Below are 27,287 nucleotides of genomic sequence, written 5' to 3' on the forward strand. Positions count from 1 at the left end.
ATATGTTTAAGTTGGTGTATTAATGATAGGAACTAGATGGATCTTTGATTGTAAACATATTTTTGCAGTTTGGGTGCATGCAACCATGCTCCATCTTCATTAGTCTTGGAGATGGGTGAATTCACAGACATCACAAAGCACACTGTCCCGCATGGCCGAAGAGATGGCATGTTCAAGAATAAAAATAGATTTAAATAAGCTAATATCCATCCATTGAGGTACAAAAATTCCAGTTTGGCTACTTGTTCATCTGCTATGAAAATACCTCTTTTGTCCATAACTACTTTGCCAGGAAAAGGCATTATGGTAGTCTGTGTTTATTTGAGAATCCAAGGACCACTTATTGCAACATTATCGCCTTATTACAGGATCGTTTCTATATAATCATCCAAGCAAATTCACGTAATCCTTGTCTTTACAATCCTGTAGAATTGTCATATAGTCCAGTTCATGTAGCAAATTTGTGTGTACCCATTTCTATGCTGAGGAACACAGTCAATTTGTCTAAATAGTTCGCCAGTTCATAGCAATTGTCAGACTGTGAAACACAAAATGAAGCCTTCAGCCTTCTGAATTGAAGAATCAACATAAATAACCATTCTTCCTTTCTAAAGCACTCAAAATTTGTAATTGCGTGGAGTTTTTTTTACATGGAGCTTCTGCAAGGACTATGATTCTCTTCTTCGTTTTGATTCTTCTGCCTAGTATGTAAGTTTTGTGATTTGGATGGTAAATAAGGATTGCGAGTCTGTTGTGTGCAAGATTTGCCTGGGATGTCTTCTGTGGGTAAATCCTACGTAGCATAAAGTGATGCCAGAGTTCCATATGTGCTAAGAACATGAAACACCAATCCTTTGCTGTTCCCCAGGCGCTGGATAGATACAGATCTCTTAAAGCGAAAGAGCAGCGTTGCCCACCGATTGAGCAAAACCTACTTACAGAAAGTACCATGGATGTATAATGGATCAGGGGACCTAACTCTCGGGGCAACAAGCTAATTTGGTAGATTCGAGTCACCTAACTCCTAGGACATGCCAATGTCGTAGAAATCGAGGGGTACTAGTTAAAGAGATTACATGATAGTCTCTCCACTTATTGTAGAACTAGTCCTTCTAGTGGTTTGCAAGATAAATTAAAACCGTCGCCTTTAGTTTCAACATTATAAATTGTCTCTATGTTCTTCAATCCCACTTTGTAAATCTGATCTTCTCACTCTTTTAAGTATCTTTTCGGTCTGGTGGGTTTTTTTTTTTTTTTTTTTAAGAGATAAAAACTGAAAAGAATATGAAAATATTGTATTAAACATGATTGAACCCCTAATCATATAACAATTAATCTATCTCTTAAAATTAGAGGATATTTAATTTATTTGCGAAACAGAGACTCATTTATAATCTCTTGGATGCAGATGCGGGCTCAAGATGTCTAGTTGTCTCCTTTCTCCAGGCAGCCCCTGACATAAAAGCCGAAGAAAAAATTGCAAGTGATCGGTGACAAAAAGCCTAATATACATTGAACTTCCTTCCATTGGTTTGCTTGTGCCTTCTTTTGCCAAACGTTCTTATTTATTTCCCTATTTGTTCCTTTCTAGCTGTTTTCCCTCTAAGGCATTCTTACGCTACTGTGTAGAAGCCATTTTCAATAAATGTTTTAAAATGATTTAAATGATTACGTTTAGCTGTTCCTACGTTCTGCGATCAATGTTTTAAAATAATTTTTGGGTTTAGAAGATATATTGAAAATAATTAATTTATAAAAAAAAATTATTTATACTTCAACAACTAAAAACATTATAAAAAATAATTTCAAATAAAAAGAATTTTGAAAAATTTTTGAAAACATTCTTTACAGCATAGAACAAACATGCAATTTAGGCCTCACAGTAAGAAATGTTGCCGAACAGCTTTACTAATATATAGCTTACCTTGTAAATTTACAATTTGCCAATTAGCCCAACTCATTCACTTTTTATGCATGTGTATTCTTTTGGAGAATAAAGGTGGATTATGACTTTACATGAAGTGTGTGTGTTATAAGTAGGCTAAGAGTTTAATCTTGACATTTAAAACTAAAGGTATAAAACTCGTCTTAACTTGAAGTTTAATTTAAAAGCTTATTTGGAAAACGTAGTCGAAACCTGCGTATCTAAAAATTTAATTTTTTGTATAAAAATTAAGTATAGTATAGTATATGATAATATCGTTTTTACTCGCTAATCCAAAAAAATAATTTTTAAGAAAATATAAAAATATTATTTGTTGCAGTTTTGAGAATGTAAAGTAACCATTAATTATATTCTCAAACAGATTGGTATTAAGACTTGATTATTAGTTGTATCGTTAAGGTCCAAATTGAAATAACATGTCAATTTAATAAAAAATAAGAAATTTTAAAATAATATTGATTAATCAAATTAAATCTAATTTAATTTTTTTTAAAACTTCACAGGAATTGATCTTCATATTAATACCGATGTTTTATATCGATGGTTTAAAATTGATTTGACATCATTTAAGAGAGTTCACCTTAAAAAGTTCAAGAAAGAAAATATGAGGTGTAACTCCAAATTTTATTTATAGTTACCCTTCTCAGACTATTGATGAGAAACAGAACCGGGTAGAGGACAAAGAGGATAGATGAGAGAATGTTATGATTAAGAGAAATGTTATATCACATTAGCAGTTATATGCAATCTCTTCTCCTTCTGATAATCAAGCAAATTAAAGCTACTAATATCATAAGAATCATTATCAACCACATTGCTCAATACTTTTAATGTTTGAATTTAAGCTGCACGTTTCCAATAAAAAATAATTAAACTTGTCATATTTCATCCGATTATTCGATAAATCATTTGATTTTTATTTAGATTTAATGTATAACTAACTCGGAGTGTACGTTTTAAATCAACATATTTAACTTGGCCGGGTTTAATATAATGGTTACCCATTAGCTCACAATTTGGTTTGTAGTTGGCAGGTCTACCCAATGTCTAAAGGGATGAATGTGTCTCCGGGAAAGGAGCATGGGATTCTCTCTGTGTATTCTTCCCTTTGCTCAAGAACCCAAGGATTCGTTCCCCTTGACTGTGAAGGAGCAAAGAGTCCTCCAAAATTACCTTGCAAAAGCAAGAGACCTTGAACGTTGATTCTTGCATCAATTTGGGGACAAGGACATTAATCGAGTCATAATTATTCAACTGCTTTACATTTAATGATGTTGTTAAAGCGAGCTATTCAGTATAAAGCTCGGTGCCCTTGTGTTTTTACTCCTCTTTGGTTAAGTGATTAGGCTCACGCTAAAATGAGGCCTAGGGCCTAATAAATCTTGCTCGTGTTTGAGTTTTAAGTACCTTCAAAGATATTATAAACTAAACCTTGAAGTGGCATAGCCTCCCACCTTCAAGGTTACATATACTCCATAGGTGGATTCCATAGAGAGGCAGAGAGAGAGTAGGAACTCCTACCAAGCTAGATAAGACATGAGGAGTTTGATTATTTTGTAGGTGATGTTCTTGCTGTCTTTTGGTGTTCATGGTCTCAACTGAAGGACCCAATTGCAGAATTGGTTTTTACTCGAGGAGCTGCCCGAATGCTTGAGAAAGATTGTGCAAGACTATGTAAACAGGCATATCCATAATGCTCCATCAGTGGCAGCAACCATGCATAAGAAGCACTTCCATGATTGTTTTGTTTAGGTATGTGTCTTCGGTCCTTGTCAGAATCTCTATACATTTTCATCTTACAGGTCTTTAATTTGTGAGATTTTTGGGCTCTGTGTTTTCCGTTTGTTTTTCAGGGTTGCGCAGTTCTGTGCTTCTGAACACAACTTCAAGCGGCAAACCAAACTGAAAAGTTGGCAACTCCAAATCAAACAACTATACAATTTGATTTCATTGACAGAGTTAAGAGCCTGTTAGGAAGCAGCATTGCCCTGGTGTGGTCTCCTGTGCTGATGTTCTTGCTTTGGTTGCAAGGGATGCTATTGTTAGCCACTGTAAAGGACTCGAACATGATCCATCTTTGAATTCATCTTTTCTGTCATGGTGGGTGGAGGGTGGGGGGAGGGCCGCGGTGAGCTGGGGCGGGCGCGGTGGGGGGGGCCGTCTTGGCGAGGAGGGGTTTTCGGGGGTGGGCCGGCGGGGCGGGAGAAGAAGGGGCGGAGAGTGTTCGAGGGGGGGGGCGTCGGGGGGGAAGGGTGGGGGGTTGGGGGGGCGGTATTTGGGAGAAAAGAAACGCTAAAACCCCTTGTTTGAACTTCAACAGCGTGGTCCCTTCTGGAAAGTCCCTACAGGCCGAAGAGAGCGGGACAATTTCAAGAACCTCAGAGGCCTCGAACAACATACCACCTCCAACCAGCAACTTCACCAATCTACGAAGACTTTTTTGCTAACCCAGGGACTGAACTTGAAAGACCTGGTGGCTATCAGTGCTCACACGATCTTGTGGGTAGCCACACTGATTCATCGTGTCTCTAATCGCCTTTACAATTTCACTGGAGCGCTGGCGTACTCAGGACCCAGCACTTAGATAGTGAATACGCGCCAATCTCAAGGCAAGGAAGTTGCAGAAGTCTTAATGACAACACCACCATAGCAGAGATGGACCCTGGAAGTTTCAGGACGTTTGATCTTAGCTACTACAGGCTCTTACTCAAGAGACGAGGTCTCTTCCAGTCTGATTCCGCCTTGACCACAAACTCCACCACATTGTCATTGGTCAACCGCCTGCTCCGAGGTTCACTTGAGAATTTCTTTGCTGAGTTCGCAAAATCCATGGAGAAGATGGGCAGAATCAACGTTAAGACTGGCACAGTTGGGGAGATTAGAAAGCAGTGTGCAGTGGTGAACAGCTAAGAATCTTTCGTTCATATGTGTGTTTCATTTCTAGTCAAATAATGTGAGGAAGACTTTGGTGTCCTTCGAATTTGATCCATTGTTCTCCAGCAAGAAAAAAAAAAGAAGAATAAACCACCTCGTGTGGGGTCTCCAGTCACCAAGAAACAGCTCAAGAACATAGTGCTGAAAATTCACCTAATCATTAAATGCACGGATGAGACTTAAAAAGTGATAAAATACAATTGTGATTAACAGATTGTCGAGCCAAATTCTTCAAAAGCTAATACAGCTACTAGCCTTGAGCCAGCATTACTTGTCGGTCAAGGTTCTAAACATGAGTCAGCGCCCTTTTCAAGGCAATTATATTATATAGTATATATACTACTAGATTCTTGGCCGCACTTGTATTATTTTACTTTAACCTTTAAAAAATAATCTAAAGGTATTAAGATGCATACTTTGGAAACACTTTTTAATATACTGGTAAATATTAAGTGATAATTTATTTAAAGAAATAATGAAAATATGATATTCTAGATCCATCACGATTAATTATGGTTAATTAATAAAACTTTTAAATTAAAAATATAAGACCGTAATAATTTCACAGAACTCAAATTAAAACTAAATAGAAATCTAATTTTAATCAATTAAATATTAAAGACTGAAAATGAAAAAATATATTTATTTAAAATATTTTAAAAAAATAACTTTAATAAACCTAAATTGATAACCCGAATTACGTAATGTGCCGAGCCAAATGTTTCTAACATAATAATAATAATAAAAAAAAAAAGATAAATCAAAGCAAATGATGGTGTTTTTTCAAGAAATAATGAAAAATATGAGAAGTATAACATGAATAGAATAGTTAATTTTATACATATGATTAAAAAAAAAAGATAAATTGACAAAAAGAAAATTGTTAATAGTAAATTATAAAAAATGAGTCGTCAACATCATTAACTTGAAGAAATAAAAACCCGTTTATACGTCATCAATATCATACTTAAGTAAATTATTAATCTTGCTTCTTGTTTGAATTTTAAGTACCTTCAAAGATACTATAAACTAAACCTTGAAGTGGCATAGCCTCCCACCTTCAAGGTTACATATACTCCATAGGTGGATTCCATAGAGAAGCAGAGAGAGAGGAGGAAACTCCTACCGAGCTAGAGACATGAGGGGGTTTGATTATTTTGTGGTTATGTTCTTCTGTCTTTTGGTGTTTATGGGCTCTAACTGAAGACAATTGCAGATGGTTTTTTTACTCGAGGAGCTGCCCGAATGCTGAGAAGATTGTGCAAGACTATGTTAACAGGCATATCCATAATGCTCCATCAGTGGCAGCAACCATCATAAGAATGCACTTCCATGATTGTTTTGTTAGGGTATGTGTCTTCGGTCCTTGTCAGAATCTCTACATTTTCATCTTACAGGTCTTTGAGATTTTGGAGCTCTGTGTTTTCCGTTTGTTTTTCAGGGTTGCGATGCATCTTTGCTTCTGAACACGACTTCAAGCGGCAACCAAACTGAAAAGTTGGCAACTCCAAATCTAACACTGAGACAATTTGATTTCATTGACAGAGTTAAGAGCCTGTTAGAAGCAGCATGCCCTGGTGTAGTCTCCTGTGCTGATGTTCTTGCTTTGGTTGCAAGGGATGCTATTGTAGCCACTGTAAGGACTCGAACAGGATCCATGATCTTGAATTCACTTGATCTTTTTCTGTCATTATTTGGAGAAAAGAAACGCTAAAACCCTCTTGTTTGAACTTCAACAGGGTGGTCCCTTCTGGAAAGTCCCTACAGGCCGAAGAGACGGGACAATTTCAAGATCCTCGGAGGCCTTGAACAACATCCCACCTCCAACCAGCAACTTCACCAATCTACAAAGACTTTTTGCTAACCAGGGACTGAACTTGAAAGACCTGGTCGTGCTATCAGGTGCTCACACGATCGGGATAGCACATTGTTCATCGTTCTCGAATCGCCTTTACAATTTCACTGGAGCGCTGGTATCAGGACCCGGCACTAGATAGCGAATACGCCGCCAATCTCAAGGCGAGGAAGTGCAGAAGTCTTAATGACAACACCACCATAGTAGAGATGGACCCTGGAAGTTTCAGGACGTTTGATCTTAGCTACTACAGGCTCTTACTCAAGAGACGAGGTCTCTTCCAGTCTGATTCCGCCTTGACCACAAACTCCACCACATTGTCATATGTCAACCGCCTGCTCGGAGGTTCACTTGAGAATTTCTTTGCTGAGTTCGCAAAATCCATGGAGAAAATGGGCAGAATCAACGTTAAGACTGGCACAGTTGGGGAGATTAGAAAGCAAGCAGTGTGCAGTGGTGAACAGCTAAGAATCTTTCGTTCATATGTGTGTTTCATTTCTAGTCGAATAATGTCAGGAAGACTTTGTGTGACTGTGTCCTTCGAATTTGTTGCCATTGTTTCTCCAGCAAGAAAAAAAAGAAGAAAAAACACCTCGTGTGGGGTCTCCAATCACCAAGAAACAGCTCAAGAACATAGTGCTGAAAATTCACCTAATCATTAAATGCACGGATTAGACTTAAAAAGTGATAAAATACAATTGTGATTAACAGATTGTCGAGCCAAATTCTTCAAAAGCTAATACAGCTACAAGCCTTGCGCCAGCATTACTTGTCGGTCAAGGTTCTAAACATGAGTCAGCGCTCTTTTCAAGGCAATTATATTATATAGTATACTACTAGATTCTTGTCTTGGCCGCACTTATATTATTTTACATTTTACTTTAACCTTTAAAAAATAATCTAAAGGTATTAAGATGCATACTTTGGAAACACTTTTAATATGCTGGTAATATATTAAGTGATATATTTATTTAAAGAAATAATGAAAAAGTGATATTCTAGATCGACCAGGATTACGTATAGTTAATTAGTAAAATTCTTATTTTGAGGTAGGAGACTGTAATAATATCATGGAATCCAAATCAAAACTAAATAAGAGCCTAATTTTAATCAGTTAAATATTAAAGGTTAAAAATAAAAACATATTTAATTTAAAAATATTTTAAAAAAAATAACTTGAACAAATCTAAATTGATAGCCTGCATTACGCAGTGTGCCGAGCAAAATGTTTCTAACAAAAAAAAAAAATCAAGCAATGATGGTGTTTTTAAATAAAGTAATGAAAATATGAGACTTGAGCTATTAACATGAATAGACTAGTTAATTTTTATAATATGATTAAAAACAAGGATAAATAGAACAAAAAGAAAATTGTTAATAGTAATTATAAAAAATAAGTCATTAATATTATATTAAGAGAGAAAAAAATAAAAAACCCGTTAAAAACTCATTATTGTTTTGTCATGGACACTAGCCCACTACCAGACGAGCATATCAAGATGGTTGTAATGTCATATGAAAGCCGCATGACAATATTGAAAAGAGTTTATATGCACTGTTCAAGCAACGGCTTTAAAAGCAAACCAAATAAAAATATTATGGTTATATTTAAGTAATTAATTTAATTTAATTTAAAAAAGAAATTATATTAAAGTTCAATTCAATATTGAATAATATAATTAGAAAAAAAATTATATTTTTTGCTGAAGTAAAAAAAAATAGCGATAAGAAATTAAAAGAGAATGAAATCGTTAAGAAATTAATTTAAAAAATGATCTCAAATAAAATAAATAGTAATCAAAATAATAAGAATCATCTGAAAATTTAAGAAATTAAAAAGGAATGGAATTGAAAATAATTTTTAATTTTATAAAATAAAATAAAAATCAATTAAAAGAACAAGAACTAGATTTAAAAGAAAAAATAAATTGAAGGGTTATTACGAGATTTTGACAAGTCATGCTTAGAAATAAAGGATGAGAGATGGGAAAAAAAGAAGTTAATTGATACCAAACTAGAAAATAATTTTTTAATTTTTATAAAATAAAAAAAAAATCAATTAAAAGAACAAGAACTAGATTTAAAAGAAAAATAAATTGAAGGGTTATTACGAGATTTTGACAAGTCATGCTTAGAAATAAAGGGTGAGAGAGAAAAAAAAAAGTTAATTGATGCCAAACCAGAAGAAATTAAGTCATACATGTGAGAGGATGGCCCCGCCATGATGAATCAAAAAACACCAAGAAATATCTTTTTTTTTTTTGCCTTAAACTGCTGCACATGCAGCTTGAAAACAATGCATTTGGTTACTAGCTTATATGTGGAAAGCGCGTCCCTAACAACTTTTCTTTTTTATAGATAAGGAATTTAGATTTGAATAGCAATAATTATTTTATCATACTTTAAAAATTAGAATTTAAAAAAAAAATCTCTAAATTTCAGTTAAATAATGTTTTACTTTTAAGAGTAATCAAATAATTATACCATGAAAATGTTTTTTTAGAAAAACTATCTCTCTCTCGTAAATTTCAACAATGAATCCTGAGAAAAAACAGAATCATAATAACCCTTATTCGGGAGGGCAAACACCGTCATTTTACTATTTAAACGAACAGTAAACACTCCTTTTCCATAGCACTCTCTTTTTGGGTTTTTGTTACAGTAAGCACCGACAACATTGTGATTTGTTCTTGGCTTATGTAGTCCAAGTTAGCATGAACATGCATGAAGGTCCAGCTACCAAACAGAGGGATGATGATGATGATGATGATAAAGCAACGATATTGATAGCCAACAAATAATAGACTAGACTAGACTTGCCCTATGATGCAGGAATCATGCAAATACTTTTTCTTTAATTTCTCGAATTTTGATGCTATTTCAAACTTTTTTGACATTTGTAAAAAATAATTTCTCGAATTTGATGCTATTCAACTTTCACTAAAAGATGGTGCTAGTGCGGGAAGGCAAGTATAATTGTTTTTAAAAATATTTTTTATCTAAAATATGTTAAAATAAATTTTTTTAAAAAAATTATTTTTAATATTAAATAAATTAATTTGAAAATATTTAAAAAAAAATTCCCAGTAAAAACAAATCAAATGTTTTCAAGGAAAAAAAAAACCCTCTTAAGACATTAAAAACAAACATTCCTGACAAAAGCAATTTTGATGCATACGAATCCAGAGCAATATGACCAGACACAATTTAATGGTTAGAAAAATAAGGTAATAAGTGATATTCCTTTCAATGGCTGCACGCCTGTACAATCCGGAACAGACATGGAAACCCTTTAATTTCCTTTCTAGAAAAATAAAGTGTGGGCTAATTATGTGAAATGCTGCACCCAATACCAATTCTGGGGGATTATCGGTTCCTCTTGGCATAATGGCTCGGGTGCTATATCCAGTTTGTGGCCTATCCTGATTAATGGCTGATATCAGTGCCATCTAATCCTGGAAACACCACATACATTTTCTTGTCTGACAAACCCTTGCTTATAATCAAAAGTGAGGCTGTTGGGTTGATTGAACCTGATCACATTAGGGTTTTCTAGAATTAAAAGTCTAATGAAGTAAAAAATGGAACCTGGAGGCAGAGAATTGACTGTTTCCGGAACAGACATTGATGAATTTGCAATAGTAGAATATATCTTTTGCTTGTAGAAGCAGAGAAAGAATTAAAAGAATAGGATTTTCTATGAGAGAAAAGAAAAGAAAGGAAGATATGTTTAGAAAGTCTGCAATTAAAATGCAGTAATCCTTCTTTTTGTATCTCTATCTCTTTTACAGTGGACATATATATATACAATTTCTAACTAACGTCTGTTAACAAACGGTTAACTAATTGTAACAGAATATAACTAACTATATTATATCCATAATATTACAATGTGTTTATGATATTATGGCCAGTCTTCGTGAGTCTTCTGGTGTAGGAGAGTCGGCTGCAGGGGTGGCTTGTTCTGCAAGTATTGAAGAATTGTTTGCAGCTTTAGCTTCTGTGGGAGCATGTGCTATGTTCCAATATCCCCCCGCAAGATGAGAATGGATATTTATCATTCCCATCTTGTCAAGTAGAGGATTAAGCATATGAGAACCAAGTGGTTTAGTGAGGGCATCAGCTAATTGAAACTTGGAAGGAATGTGAATGATGGTAAGGAGTCCTGCTTGCAATTTTTCACGAACAAGATGACAGTCAATTTGGATATGTTTGGTGCGTTCATGATGAACAGGGTTGTAAGCTATTTCGGAGGCTGGTTTGCTGTCAGTGTAGAGTAAGGCAGGTTGAGAGTGAGGGATATGGAAATCAGCCAGTAAATAAGAAAGCCATTGTAGTTCACAGGAAGTTGTTGCCAATGCCTGATATTCTGCTTCTGCAGAGGACCTACTTACAGTAGGTTGTTTCTTTGATTTCCAGGAGATTAAGGAATCGCCAAGGAAAACTAGATAGCCAGTAACACTTCGACGAGTGTCAATGCAACCCCCCCAATCACTGTCAGAATAAGCTTTTAAATGAAGGGGAGAAGCAGCTTTGAGTAGTAAACCTTTGCCTGGTGTGGCTTTAAGATACCGAAGGACTCTCTCTGCTGCTTGCATATGGAAGGTGTGAGGATTTGACATGAATTGGCTAGGAGTTTGGATGGCATAAGATAAGTCAGGTCTTGTGAGTGTAAGGTAGAGAAGCCTACCAATAAGTCTACGATAAGATGCAGGATTAGGCAAGGGAGGGCTAGTATCATGTGTGCTGAGTTTGAGTGTGGATTCCATTGGAAAAGTGACAGGTTTAGCACCAGAAAAACCATTGTCCATGAGGATGTCCAAGGCATATTTTCTTTGGCAAAGAACAATGCCTTTGGTAGATCGAGCTACCTCAATGCCGAGAAAGTATTTGAGGTGTCCCAAATCTTTGATGGGGAAAATTCTGCGAAGATAGTTTTTTACTATAGTCAGTGCTGTGAGATCATTTGATGCGAGGAGAACATCATCAACATAGATTAAAATGGCAATGAGGGTGGTTTTAGATTGCTTGATGAAGAGGCTGGAATCTGAATTGGCTTGTAGAAAACCAAATTGAAGAAGAGATGCAGAGAGTTTGGAAAACCATTGTCTTGAAGCTTGTTTAAGGCCATAGATACTCTTTTTGAGTTTGCATACTCGAGGGTCATTGTGATTGGAGTAGCCAGGTGGTAATTGCATATATACTTCTTCATGTAAGTCCCCATGTAGGAAGGCATTGTCTACATCAAGTTGATGTAAATGCCAATTGTTGGCTGCAGCAATGGTGAGAAGAACACGTACTGTAGTGATTTTTGCAACAGGAGAGAAGGTGTCAAAAAAATCAATTCCCTCTTGTTGTGTGTATCCTTTTGCGACCAATCGTGCTTTATATCTCTCAACCTGTCCATCAGCCTGAAATTTAACTTTGTAGACCCATTTACATCCAATGACAGTTTTATTAGGGGGCAGAATGACTAAGTCCCAAGTGTGGTTTTTCTCAAGGGCTGTTATTTCATTTGTCATAGCATGCTGCCAATGAGGGATAGAGCTAGCTTGTTTGTAAGTTTTCGGTTCAGAAATAGATGAAACAGAAGAAGTGAAAGCACAGTGGGGTAAAGATAAATGAGTTGTAGATAAGTAAGGGAGGATGGAGTAGGGCTTACCAGGCAGGAAGCAAGAGGAAGAGTTTGGTGTTGCTGAAGCAATCTGAGCCATATGTCCACAATAATACTGTGTTAAGTAAGTAGGTGGATGTTTAGTTCTTTCAGATTTTCTAAGTTAAGTAAGAGGAGGAGGCAGGGTAGAAATGTGAGGAACAGAAGGTTGGATAGGAATTGTTGTAGGAACAACAGAATCATGTAGAGTTGTGTTTGATGGTCTACAAGGAAAAGGGTCAAAGTGTTGAGGATAGTCAGGGAATACAAGAGGTGTATGAACCTGATTTGGAATAGATGGAAAGTTGGATTCATGAAAAACTACATTGCGAGAGACAAAAGTTTTGCAAGTGTTTAAGTCAAGAACTTTGTATCCTTTAATGTGTGGAGGGTATCCAAGAAAAATACATTTCGTGGCTCTTGGATGAAATTTACCTCTATTATGAGTGATTGTGCTAGCAAAGCATAAACATCCGAAAACTTTTAAGTAATTGTAATGTGGTGGTTTTTGATAAAGAAGTTGGTAAGGTGTCTGATTTTGGAGAAGGAGGGAGGGGGTACGATTAATGAGGTGTGTGGCTGTTAATATGCAATTTGTCCAATAAGATAAAGGTAGTTGGGTTTGAAACAGAAGAGATCGAGCTACATTGAGCAAGTGTTGATGTTTTCTTTCAACCCTTCCATTCTGTTCAGGTGTTTCAACACATGTTTGTTGGTGTATGATGCCATGTGTTTGGTAGAAGATAGGCATATTAAATTCTTGGCCATTGTCGGATCTGAGAGTTTGAATATTTGTGTCAAATTGAGTATGAACATATGCTAGAAAATTGCTGAGAAGATGTCTTGTTTCAGATTTGGATTTCATTAAGAGCAACCAAGTAAATCTACTGTAATCATCTACAATAGTAAGAAAAAATTGATAACCAGAATAAGAGGTGACAGAGAAGGGTCCCCAAATGTCAATATGAACTAATTGAAAGGTTTTTGTAGATTAATGAACAGATAAAGAAAAAGGCAAACGTTTTTGTTTAGCTAAGGGGCAAATATCACAAAAGCTATTGTTGCTGATAGTGACTGAAGGATCAATTTTGTTCAAAAGGGCGATTTTGGAGGGAGGTATGTGGCCTAAACGTAAATGCCAGATATTTGTGGCAACAGCACAGGATTTGATGTTTGTTATAGGAGGTGATTTTGTAGCATTTGGAGCAGGAGGTTTGTGAAGTTTGTATAGACCAGATTCAGCTTCAGCAAGACCAATCATCTTCCATTTGCTTAGGTCCTGTAGAATACATTTGGTGTGAAGAAAAAATAAACCAACAGTGTTAGCAGCAGTTAGTCTAGAAACAGAAATAAGATTGATATTAAAGGCTGGAACATAGAGTGCATTGTATAAAATGATGTCAGGGGAAAATCTAACTGTTCCAGTAAAGAGAATTGGTACATGTTGACCATTTGGCAGATGAACGTTAGTCTGAGTTTTAGGAAGAATGATGGATTCAAAAAGAAGAGGACTACAGATCATGTGATCTGTGGCTCCAGTATCAAGAATCCAAGAAAAATTGTTATGAGGTGAAGATGCTGTATGACATGAAAAAGATATACCTGATGTAGATACTTCTGTAGCAGTGTTATTTAGTTTTGAGCTGGAAATGCTATTTGCTAGAGTGAGTAGATTCTGCATCTGTTCTTTAGAGAAAACAATGTTAGGGGTATCAAGATGTGGTTGCAAGGCAGTAGTATGATGTGCAGTAGGTAATCGTTGAAAGTTCTTGCTGGTATGTGACATGGTAGCCAATATTTTTCCTCTTGGTCCCTTCCACCCAGGAGGGTATCCAATGAGTTGGAAACATTTATCAATAATATGTCCAGGATATCCACAGTGGGTGCAGGTTGCCTCAGTTTTACCTTTATATTTAGCAAATCCTGTAGTATAGTTGGAACCTGATTTGGAATTTTGATTGTGGTAGTGTTCAGCAATCATTGCTTGGCAATCAATTGGAATGCCTGCTGCATTTGTTAGGGATCTCTGACTCTCTTCTTGAAGAAGCAGGGAGAAGACTTTGCCCATAGATGGCAAAGGAGTTTGCAGCAATAGTTGGCTTCTAACCGATGAGTAAGAATCATGAAGGCCAACCAGAAATTTCATGACAAAGTCGGATTGTTGTCGAGCAGTTAGATGTTTAAAAATATTGCATGAGCAGGAATCAAGATGTCCACATTTACAGCTTGGGATTGGGCGATAACTGTTGTATTCATCCCATAGGGCCTTGAATTCACTGAAATATTCGGTGATAGATTTTGAGTTCTGTGCAATAGAGCTCAAAGATTTTTCTAAACTAAAAACCCTTGGTCCATCACTTCTAAGATATCTAGTTCGTATTTCTTCCCAGATATCAAAAGTTGTTGTGAAGTAAAGAAGGCTGCTGCGAATTTCTTTAGAAATTGAATTCATCAGCCATGATAAGACCAAATTGTTTGATCTCAGCCAAGCCATACGAAGTGATTGATTGGTTGTATTTGGTTGAACTAAAGATCCATCAATGAAGGCAATCTTGTTTTTCACTATCAGGGCAATTGTCATGGATTTGCTCCATGGAATATAATTTTCGCCAGTGAAGATTTCTGAAACCAGAAGAGCGCCAGGATTATCAGAAGGATGGAGGTAGTAGCAGCTGGAAGAATCATCAAAAAGATTTAGAGTAGTGATATTGGATGAATCTTTATGTGCTGTAGAAGCACTTTCTTCAAAATGATCAGACATTTTGAAAAAAAAAAGAATCAAGAAGTTGATGACAGAAAAAGGTATCCAACTACAAAGATCGTGAATCTTTAAAAATTAAAGAAGAGTATATGTTTTCAGAGTTTTAGAATATAGCAGAGATATTATAAAATCTTGATTTCTTCTATTGCTCTGATACCATGATGAATTTGCAATAGCAGAATGTATCTTTTGCTTGTAGAAGCAGAGAAAGAATTAAAAGAATAGGATTTTCTATGAGAGAAAAGAAAAGGAAGGAAGATATGTTTAGAAAGTCTGCAATTAAAATGCAGTAATCCTTCTTTTTGTATCTCTATCTCTTTTACAGTGGACATATATATATACAATTTCTAACTAACGTCTGTTAACAAACGGTTAACTAATTGTAACAGAATATAACTAACTATATTATATCCATAATATTACAATGTGTTTATGATATTATGGCCAGTCTTCGTGAGTCTTCTGGTGTAGGAGAGTCGGCTGCAGGGGTGGCTTGTTCTGCAAGTATTGAAGAATTGTTTGCAGCTTTAGCTTCTGTGGGAGCATGTGCTATGTTCCAATAGACATGGAAACCCTTGCTTTTCCTTTTTTGTGTCCGACGGCTATTTTTTGTACAGCTTTTTTACCAATTTACATTCGGAATCCGGAACAGACATGGAAACCCTTTAATTTCCTTTCTATAAAAAGACTTCGTTAGGGAAACAATTTCACACTTCTCTACTAATCGGTTTTCTTCCAACTCCAGGCAAGTATTCAATCGAAAGCATGGAGCCATCGTCATCTTCTGTCTATTCAACTCAGTTTCTTTCCAAAAAGGTTACTGTAGAGTTCATTGTTGTCAAGGAATCGCAGGCTGGCTTGCAAGTTAGTAGACAACAATTCCTGTTGGGACTGTGGGAGTTGGTGTTGAGAAATCATCGATACAAGCAGATGTTTACCAACACAGACATCAGTTTATCTTCAGCCATGAAAGCTACTCTGCACCTCGCCATCTCCGATCAAGCTCGTAAACTCCACGGTGAAATTGACCACATATTTGTCTGCGTTCTGCACCCGAGGTTCAATATCATGACTGGAATCCATGTTGACGAGGATAAGGCGGTCTCGTGGGATGTTGTCGAAAACCCTGAGAATCCTGTTTTGCCAGCTTGCAAGCCACCGATTCCATGCTTGAAGAAAGTAAAGATTGAGCAACAAAATCTGGGTTCCATGAATGAAGAGTTATGCTGTGCAATTTGCTTCCAAGATTTTCCTGATGGGTCTGAAGCTGCGACTACTAGATGCTCTCACTTGTTCCATTGCCATTGCATTGTCAAGTGGCTATCCAAGAGTACTTCTTGCCCTATGTGTCGCTCTAAGCTGCCAGTTGGTTGATTCAAGGACCAAGATTTGTTGTCTTTAATGTCTTTTCTTTCCTTGTATTAAGGAACAGTGGTATGCTTGATTTGATTCAATTAATATCTTATCTAATTCAATTAAGAATCTGAACCAAATCAGACTTTGAATCTTGAGTTTTTTATGACAATAATGTTTGATTAAATTAGTTTAACGGCCAAAAAGATCAAATTTTTAGTTTCTCTTGGTATACAGGCTCGAGTGCCAAATAAATTATACTCTAGCCTAATTAATGGTTAATTTTGTTTAAACAAGACGCACTTCTTTTACAAAAATCTCTCAAACCTCTTACTGAGAAAATACTCATGATGATAAAGTATTCAACCTGATCTCGGTTAAATTAATTAAGTATTTGTTTTTGTGTTACGGGTTTTTTTAACTTATTTTTCATTCATCTGAAAAATATTAAAATGATTTTTAAAAAATTTATAATTTTAATGTATTGATATTAAAAAAATAAAAAATAAATATCATTTTAATATATGTTTATTTGAAAAATATTATTGAAAACACATCACCACAATAGCAAATATTCAAGTTTTCAATTTTTAAAATGGTATGTTCGAAATTTGAAAGCTAATTTAATTAAATTATCGGTGATTAGTAAAATGTTGGAATCTAATTATATTGAGCAATGAGGTATTAATTCTCTAGCCAAAATGATAATAGGCTCAAAACTATATTTAATTCTTAATTTTTTGGGGCTTTTGGATTGCATTTGCATCGGAGTTTGAATAAAGTTTGATTTTTTAAAAAAATTATTTTTTTTTTATTTTTTTTAATTTTGATATAATGACTTCAAAAATAATTTTAAAAAAAATAAAAAAATATTATTTTAATATATTTTTAACAAAAAAAATACTTTAAAAAATAACCTCTAATACACTTTCAAACACCATCTTTATTTAATTGAGACAGTAAATAAATATGTCCTTCAATTCTTTGGTCTTTTTTAATTCTCGATTTAATTGAGGTGAAAAAAAGTTCTCGTTGTAGAGAAAAACAAAACCTAGAACCCATTAATATATTGAGGCAGGAAACCGTCCTAATATCATGTAACCCAAATCAAAACTAAATAAGAGCCTAATTTTAATAAGTTAAATATTGAAGCTAAAAATAAAAATATTCAATTCAAAATATTTACAAAAAATAACTCGAGTAAATTTAAATTAATAGCCTGCATTATACAGTGGGCCAAGCCAAATCTTTCTAACATAAAAATAAAAGGATAATCAAGCAATAATAGTGTTTTTAAAGAAGTAATGAAAATATGAGACTTGGAGCCATTAACATGTAAAGATACAATAATAAGCGTAGTTAATTTTATAATATGATTAAAAAATAGATAAATTAAAAAAAAATATCAGCAATTAATTATAAAAAATGAGTCACCAACATCATACTTGAGAGAAAAAGAAATAAAAACTCGCCATTGTAATATTATTATGAAAGACCGCATGACATCACTGAAAGAGTTTGCATGCACCGTTCAATCACCCGCCTTAAAAACAAACCAAATAAAATGTTATGGTTATATTTAAGTAATTAATTTAATTTAATTTTTATTTTAAAAAAAAGAGATAAACTTAACAAAGAAGATAATCTGCATTATTTTTAAAATTAGTAAAAAAATTTATAGAAAGCAAATAAAAAATAACAATGAAGCCTAATCTCCAATTAAGTCAAATGATGAAAAATGAAACAGAAAAGGCATGAGCTTGAAAAAAAAAAACAAATGAACCCCGACAAATATCTTAAACCTAGGTTTATTTTTTAAATTTGCAACCTGTTAAATCCTAAATTCAAGCTCAATTAAGAAGTTCAATTTAATATTGAATGATATAATTAAAAAAATAATAATTAATTTTTTTGTCAAAGTAAAAAAAAAATATAGCAATAAGAAATAAAAGAGAATGAAATAATTTAAAAAATAATCTCAAATAAAATAAATAGTAATCAAAATAATAAGGATCATCTGAAAAATTATGAAATTAAAAAAAATAAAATTAAAAATAATTTTCAATTCTATAAAATAAAAAAAATCAATTAAAAAAACAAAAATCAAATTTAAAAAAAACTGAAGGGTTATTTTAAAATTTTGACAGGTCATGCTAGAAAATAAAGGATGAGAGAGAAAAGAAGTGGGGGATAAGTCAATTGATACCAAACTAGAACGAATTAAGCCATAAATGTTGCTATGGGAGGTAGGCCCCACTGTTATGAATCAAAAAACATCAAAAATGTCATATTTAGTTGTCTTAAACTGTTGTACACACTGCGTAAAAACAATGTATTGGGTTACTATCTGATATGTGTTATGCATGCCCCAACAATTTTTTTTATATATATAAATAAGGAATTTAGATTTAAATAGCAATAATTATTTTATCATACTTTAAAAATTAAAATTTTCAAAAAAATCTTTGAATTTCAGTTAAAGAATATTTTATTTTTAAAAGTAATCAAACAATTATACCATGAAAATGTTTTTTTAAAAAAGTAGCTCTCTCTCATAAATTTCAACAATGAATCCTGAGAAAAAACAGAATCATAATAACCCTTCTTCGGGAGGGCAAACACCGTCATTTTACTATTTAAATGAACAGTAAAACACACCTTTTTCACAGCACTCCCCTCTTTTTGGGTTTTTGTTACAGGAAGCACCGACAACATTGTGATTTGTTCTTGGCTTATATAGTCCAAGTTAGCATGAACATGCATGAAGGTCCAGCTACCAAACAGGGGGATGATGATGATGATGATGATAAAGCAACGATATTGATAGCCAACAAATAATAGACTAGACTAGACTTGCCCTATGATGCAGGAATCATGCAAATACTTTTTCTTTAATTTCTCGAATTTGATGCTATTCAACTTTTTTGACATTTGTAAACAATAATTTCTCGAATTTGATGCTATTCAACTTTCATTAAAAGATATTAAATTAATTTGAAAATATTAAAAAAAAATTCCCAGTAAAAATAAATCAAATTTTTTCAAGGAAAAAAAAAAAAAAACCCTCTTAAGACATTAAAAACAAACATTCCTGACAAAAGCAATTTTGATGCATACGAATCCAGAGCAATATGACCAGACACAATTTAATGGTTAGAAAAATAAGGTAATAAGTGATATTCCATTCAATGGCTGCACGCCTGTACAATCCACCTAACTCAGTGATAACTGCCTCTAACTCAGTGCTTTTAGACGTTGAGACGCCTTGGTACAGAAGAATTAATGGATGGTAGGTCGATGGGAAACAATGAACTATTCCTTTCCTTGCCATGTATCGTTAGTTCTCTTATAAGAAGGTTTAAATGCGTTTGGGAAGTTTTGATTGTATTTTAAAGTGTGTGTTCACTCAAAAATATATTTTAAAACAGAAAAGATTTAAATTTTTATAAAAAACAGGATCAACCACGTCTCAATTAACAGTTTGAAAGAAAGGTAAGTGAGCATGAACTATTTGAAGCTAGAAATTAAAGCTATGACACTTTCCATCTTCGAAAGAGAGTGATAAGAAGGTTCTTGTTTGTGAACATCATAATCTTAATCAAAGTGGAATTATACACACACAATAGGAGCTCGATGAGACCAAGTGTCCACTGGATGTGAAGGATACAGAACAGAATCACAATACATGCACAGGATCAATACCTAGCCTGAGAAATCATGTGTCAAATTTTCTCTTGATCCTACAAATCAATATTGACCCCTGAAGAATCCTTTTAGCAGAAGATGAAACTGAGAGGATCAGATCTAGATCATACTAGATATCCTGTTGTCATCAATCTTTCCAATATAATCTTCTGTCACTCTGTTTTCTGCTTTTTATGTGGATTCATACTTACATCTTCCCAGTTCTTCAAATGTCAGATTCTTTTCTTGACAGTGTATATTCTTTGTTATGATAACACAGACGCCATGGAGCAGGTGAACTAGTTGTATTTATCCTTCTCTCAATCTTGTTTTCACCTCTAAATACTTTAGCATGCCATTAAAAGAGAAATGCTATCTGCCAAATCAATAAGAAAACGAAAGATCGATGCAGTAAAAGGAAAAGGCCTTGATGATGTGTGGGGGGCGTCACAGTAGCCTTGCTTTACTTACTCTAGGAGAGACAAGCTTGACTAATCATGTCCTTAATGGCCTACTTTAGATCAAAATATGCCTCAATAATACGAGATGTCACATGTTTGTTCGCTAGATGTCCTGTACTAACCATAGTTTTGCTAGATGTACTGTTTTTCTCATCTTGCTTCTCATCTTGTAGCACAGATCCAGGCCTACAAGCCTTTCCCAAGAAGGCATTGAGTGTACATCTGAAGTTGCTTCGTTGAATGGACTAATAGGATTCTACATTTACAGTATTAAAGAGCACGATTGGAAGAGGAAAAAAAACTAGAAACGATCAAGATGGGAAGGATGGGGTGTTTTGGGATCATAATCATTGGTGTTTTAGCATTCATGGGCTCAACCGAAGCTCAACTAAAGATGGGTTTTTATAACACAAGCTGCCCGAAAGCTGAGAAGATTGTTCAAGGCTTTGTAGACCAACACATCCACAACGCTCCATCATTGGCTGCAACCCTTCTCAGAATGCATTTCCATGATTGCTTTGTCAGGGTATGTGTTTGCATATTTACTGCAGAATGTTGATTTTTCAGATTGTGAGATAACACGAGAGGAAACTTTTTTGCCAGGGTTGCGATGCATCGGTGCTGTTGAACACAACTTCCGGCGAGCAACCTGAAAAGGCAGCAACTCCGAATCTAACACTCAGAGGCTTTGACTTCATCGACAGAGTTAAACGCCTAGTTGAAGCTGAGTGTCCTGGAATTGTGTCTTGTGCTGATATCCTCACCTTGGTCGCGAGGGACAGTATAGCAGCCACAGTATGTAACTCCAAAACAAAAACAAAAACAAAAATCTATGATCTAATGCTATTCATTACTCGAGAAACAAAAATAAATTTTCTTTTCAATGTTGACAGGGAGGTCCATTCTGGAGAGTTCCGACTGGCCGGCGAGACGGTTTGATCTCCAGGTCCTCTGAGGCCTTGTCCAGCGTCCCATCTCCCATGATCAACTTCACCACTCTACGAACACTGTTTGCTAACCAAGGTCTTGATTTGAAAGATCTGGTCTTGCTTTCTGGTACGTCCCGTTTGACATTTTCACTGCGTGACGCATTCTTGCAGCGCTAAATCATGGATCATCTAATCAAATTGATTTTTCCAGGTGCTCATACCATTGGCATTGCTCATTGTCAATCGTTTTCGAACCGGCTGTACAATTTCACAGGGATTGGAGATGAAGACCCAGCTCTAGATAGCGAATATGCTGCGAATTTGAAGGCTAGAAAGTGCAAAAGTATTAGCGATAACACTACCATAGTTGAGATGGACCCTGGAAGCAGAAAGACATTTGATCTTAGCTACTATAAACTCTTGCTGAAGAGAAGAGGTCTATTTCAATCAGATGCTTCCTTGACCACGAACTCTAATACATCGTCTATGATCCGACAAATACTACAGGGTTCAATAGATTTCCGTTCTGAATTTTCCAAATCCATGGAGAAAATGGGCAGAATTCGTGTTAAAACTGGCTCGAATGGTGAGATTAGGAGGCAATGTGCTTTGGTTAATAGCTAAGGCTTAGTGTGTTGTTTTTGTTGTTTTTTATTATTTATTTATTTTATTGAAGAGAGAATATACCATTCATAGATTGTGTTTGATTAGTGTTCTAAGCCAGGAATGTATTTGTTTGAAGAAAAAAAAGATAAAAGTATAAAATAAATATGTTTTACGAATAATTTTAAGTGAATTTCTATCATCTAAAAACAAGAAATACAAGAGATAATACCCATTTGTTTTCATTATTTGCATCTTTTCTATCTTGAAACAGTAACCAAATATTATCCAAAAAGTCTTGATGGTATACGCAATTTGTTCTTGAGGATTTTTTTATTTTTTTTATTTTTGGTGTGATATATTGTAATGTTATTTTCATGTTCTTTCATTAGGAATAATGTGAACTCACTTGTGATAATCAAAATCTACAAGTTAACCAAACATTTGCCATCTCAAATACTTGGCAACTACAGGTTCTAAGGAGACTTCCAGGCTGATTGGATACCTTAGCAATGCCTTGAGATTTCATGGTTCTAACTTCAAAGTAACAATGACTTGCAGATGTTACGTAACTTGAAGTGCACAAAACTCCTTATTCTAACGTTGTTGGAAGAAATTTATCCTAGGAAAAACAAACTATGTGCTCCTAGGAAAGGCTAATAGTGAAAGCCCATCATGATGTCGTCAATTTGTCGATTGTTCAAGCATCAAGTTTATACCTTAGGGTATAGTTTTAAGATCTGGTTTAGTAGCCATTTATATTCAAGGTCTGGATTTCAAGTTTTGATCAGGTTATTAGATTTTAACTAGATTATTGGATTGGTCAGATTAAAAAAAAATTAAAAAAATATTATTTTAATAAAAAAAAAATAACAGGTTTCCAGCCGAGTTAACTGAGTTATACCAAATTTTCTATTTCTTTTATTTTTTTTTTTTAACCTTATTGATTCTAGTTTTAAATAGTTAAGCTTTGGATTAACCTATTGGATTGATGGAATTTCAAAACTATGATTTAGGCCAGCCTTTTCATACTCAAAACTTAGAAAAAATTGGAGTCAAATCATTCCTCTGCACGTCTCACTCTCCTAACTCTACGAATAGAACTAACTAGATTTGTGGGTCTGCTTTACATCATGGATCGCGGATCAAAACATTTTTTTTATTGGTTAAAAAAAGATATTTTAGATGATGTAAGTATGTATAAAAAATATTTTTAAAAAGTAAAACTTGGGATATAAAAAGTATGGAGAATCGGGAAAAAAAAAGTCTAAAAAATAACCCAAGTTGTTTTGAAAATTTAAAAAAATTTATATAAAAGACAGAAAAAAAACAGAACTTAATTGCTAATAATATAAATATTAAATAATAAAACTAAAAAATATAAGTTTAAAAATAAAATCAAGCAGATTCAAATAAACCTTTTAAACTTGATTTAAACTCTAAAAAATAGTAATAAAAATAACAAGGATCAAATTTAATAGAAAAAAAAAAAACTTAAGAATAATGAATTTAAAAAATATATATCTCAAATAAAATAAATAGCATTCAAAAACTAAAGACTAAATTTTAAATATTAAAAAACATTAAAGGGGGTGAAATTGAAAAAAAAAATCCAAAAATTAAAGGAAGGAATCAAAAAAATAAATATTAATTTAAAGAATTAGCTAAAAATACCCAAGAAAGAATGACAAATAAAAATATTCAAGATAACTGGGGTCATTTTTAAAAACAACAAAAAATTTTATATAAAATAAATAAATAAAAAGAATGGAACCCAACCTCTAATTAAATAAATATTGAATGAAAAAAAAAACTAGCTTAAACAAAAGAAAATAAAACTAAGAAAACCCAACGCAAACCTCATAAACCTAGTCTAATCTATAAAACTTAAAACTCGTGAAATTCAAGAAACTTAATTCTTAACCAAATTTAATATTAGAAAATAAAATCATGAAAAAAATATCAATTTCAAAAACTTGTCAAAGTAAAAAAAATAAAACAATCAAAAGAATAAAGATCAATTTTGATAGGAAAAAAAAAACTAAAGTAGGATGAATTTGTAAAAACAAAAATAAATAAAAAATTAGAAAATGATCTCAAACAAAACAAATATTAGTCAAAAGAATATGGATCAATTTTGAAAGATGAAAAAAAAATTAAATGGGTGAAATTAAAAAAGAATAATATTTTTATATATTATTCAAAATAAAAAAAAAATTGTAATCAAAATGACACATAAAAGAAATAGTAATCGAAAGGGCAAAGACCAAAAGTTAAAGAAAAATATTGAAGGGACTAGTTTGAAATTTTAAAGAGGTTAGCATTAAATTCAAGGTCAACAGAGAGAATAATGATAATAATAAAAAAAAAATAGTTACCAACACCAAATTAGAGGTGCACTTGGCACATTCACCACCCCATCACGGATGGGGCACCGAAACATTTAAAATACCACCTGGAAATGCAGCATTTGGTGACCAAACACCTTGATAAACATTGCATGCAGGATGCGGGGGTGCCCACCTATGACACGTGCGTGGTACGCGCCAACAAAGTTTTTTTTAAAAAAATATATTAAATATTTTTAAAAATAAAAAAATATTCCAATAAAAACTTAATATTGACAAAAGAAACCATCATGAAAAAAACTTAAATACTCCTGGAGGATAGTTTTGTTAATTTTGAACCCAAAGTTAATTAAGTAATTTAATTTTAATGAAAAAATGAAAAAAAAAAAAAAACATAAATGCTCTAGGGTGGAAGTTATCCCCTTTTTTTTTCAAAAGTATTTAAGTAATTTAATTGCTCTAAAAAATTGAAAAAAACTAATCTACCCTATAAAAAATTAAAAATGACATTGAATCATGGTAAAAATACCATTAATGGTTTTTTAAGAAAGAGCCAAGTTTGTTAAAACACTATTTCATTGAATGGTGTTCATTGTACTGCACTATATTGCAGGTCGGATCAAAAGTTTTTTAACATAAAAGTTAAATAGGCTTTTTAATATTTTTTTTAGTAGAAAAAAAAATAAATCGTGTAAGGATTGACTCGATCAACTTGACGGGTTCAAATGCAGCCCGAACAACTAATAAAATCATAGTTTAACTCAAAATAAATATCCAAAATAATATTATATTAAAGTAACAACCTATTAGATTGATTCATGCCAACCTAGGTTAATATGTCAATTCGCATATTGAGTCATAAGATTACGATAACCTTATAAAAAGCAAATCAAAATAAATTATAAAACCTAATTTCCAATCAACTCAATGTTGAAAGATGAAATTGAAAAAAAATGACCTGTGTTAACTTGTCAAATCCGCTTCTCAGATCATGAAACCAAGATAACTCGATAGAAAGAAAATTGAAATAAATTATGAAGTTTAATTCTCAATTAATCCAATATTGAAAGATGAAATAAAAAAATAAATTAAAAAAGAACACAAAAACCGAATCAAGTCAACCCGACTTAATCCATCAAACTCGTGACTTGAGTCATGAGATGAGGATAATATCATAGAAAACAAACTAAAACAATCATGAAGTCTAATTATCAATCAACACAATGTTTTTATGATGAAATTACAAAGAAAAACAATTAGGAAAATAAAATAAAATTGAGTCCACCAAATTAACTTGTCAAACTTATGATTCAAGTCATAAGAATAAATAACTTCATGAAAATAAATTAAGAAAAAAATACAAAATCCAACCTAAGTATAATGTTGAAGGATATAATTGAAATTGAAAACAAAAAAAAAATTGTAAGAAAAAGACAAATAAAAAAAAACATTATTACAATTAATAGTATTTTATGAGGAGAATAACAATAAAAACACCTTATTTTTTAGTTTGTTTTGTTAATTGTTAATAATTAAATATTATTGTATTGACCAATAACACAAATCTTATATTACGAATATAAAGCTACAAAATTTTATACTCTTTGATTTTTTTTAATATATTAATTTAGATATGAATAGCCAATCTATCTTAAAACTTGATTTTAAAAATATTTAGAGTCTTTAGAATTTATTGTATTTTATTAATGTTTTATGATAGAAAAGATAGATATAGAAAAAAAAAAATATATATATATATATATATATATATTTGATTGGAGAAATAAAAATAAACAAATTTGTCTCTGCAGTATTTTTAGAATGGATTTATATCATTTTTAAAATTGAATATATAAAAATATATCCTTTTTATCTCTATTTTTTAAGACAATAACAAAATGTTTAGTCCCAAAATAAATGTTCTATATAATAAATGATATTATTTTGATGATGTAAAATTAAAAAATTTATTATCTGCAATGAAAAAAATAATTAAATGAAAAGAAACGAAAAATATGGCTAATGAGTACCTTACTTTAATCAAAACAAAAGAAGTAGTTATGCAATCGCTAAAATCATAGCTATTAAACCCGGCCTGAAAGTTGACCAGGTCAAGAAGCTGGGGTCCCGAGTTTCATGGATCAACCTGGATCAAATTGGGTCAATCTTGAAAAATTAAAAAAATATATTTAAAGTTTTAATATTTCATATAAAAAAATTAAGAAAAAAAAACCTATATGAATTCAGGTTATGCATGTTGTAAATAATGAAATTTAAAAGGATATTTAAAAAAAAAAAATTATCCCACATTGAAAAGATATTATGTTATGCTTTTAAGTTGAAATATTTAAACCAAAAAAGTTTTTATCCTACGTTGAAAAAACATAACTTTTTTCTTGTGAATATAAAGTATATATACTAAAAAACTTCAAATCCCACATTAAAAAGATATCATGTTATCCTTTTAAATTGAAGTATTTAACTCGAAAAGTTTTTTTTATCCCATATTGAAAAAACATAATTTTTTTCTTGTGAATATAGAGTATATATATACGAAACAACTTCAAATCCCACATTGAAAAAAATAACTTTTTATTGGGAACATAGTAGTATTTATACTAATTGGTTTCAAATCCTACATTAAAAAAACATAATTATTTTCTTATAAACATAGAGTATATATACTAAAGGGCTTCAAATCTCACATTGAATAGATATTATGTTATCCTTTTAAGTTTAAGTATTTAAATCAAAAAGTTTT

The 27,287-nt window shown here is 32.9% G+C and overlaps 2 protein-coding genes, 1 non-coding gene and 1 pseudogene across 3 annotated transcripts; all 4 read left to right on the forward strand.

The window, feature by feature from the left end:
• The first annotated feature begins 5,844 nt into the window (after window positions 1–5,844).
• LOC118054990 (peroxidase 3-like) lies at window positions 5,845–7,472 on the forward strand (annotated as a pseudogene).
• A 2,613-nt stretch (window positions 7,473–10,085) lies between these two features.
• LOC118055022 (small nucleolar RNA snoR80) lies at window positions 10,086–10,210 on the forward strand. Its single transcript, XR_004688593.1, has one exon. It is a non-coding gene; the product is annotated as a small nucleolar RNA snoR80 (small nucleolar RNA).
• Window positions 10,211–15,694: 5,484 nt separating this feature from the next.
• LOC118054947 (uncharacterized) lies at window positions 15,695–16,797 on the forward strand. The gene has a single exon (XM_035066711.2). It carries the CDS (start codon window positions 15,914–15,916, stop codon window positions 16,520–16,522), a length of 609 nt encoding a protein of 202 aa, XP_034922602.2. The 5' UTR covers window positions 15,695–15,913; the 3' UTR covers window positions 16,523–16,797.
• A 3,729-nt stretch (window positions 16,798–20,526) lies between these two features.
• On the forward strand, window positions 20,527–22,285 carry LOC118054989 (peroxidase 3). The gene is made up of 4 exons (XM_035066769.2): window positions 20,527–21,172; window positions 21,250–21,441; window positions 21,540–21,702; window positions 21,787–22,285. The coding sequence occupies exons 1-4, from the start codon at window positions 20,963–20,965 to the stop codon at window positions 22,197–22,199; spliced, it is 978 nt and encodes a 325-aa protein (XP_034922660.1). The 5' UTR covers window positions 20,527–20,962; the 3' UTR covers window positions 22,200–22,285.
• The last annotated feature ends 5,002 nt before the right edge of the window (window positions 22,286–27,287 follow it).

This window comes from Populus alba, chromosome 17 (assembly GCF_005239225.2).
Source record: "Populus alba chromosome 17, ASM523922v2, whole genome shotgun sequence".
In the NCBI taxonomy this organism is placed as follows: Eukaryota; Viridiplantae; Streptophyta; class Magnoliopsida; order Malpighiales; family Salicaceae; genus Populus; species Populus alba.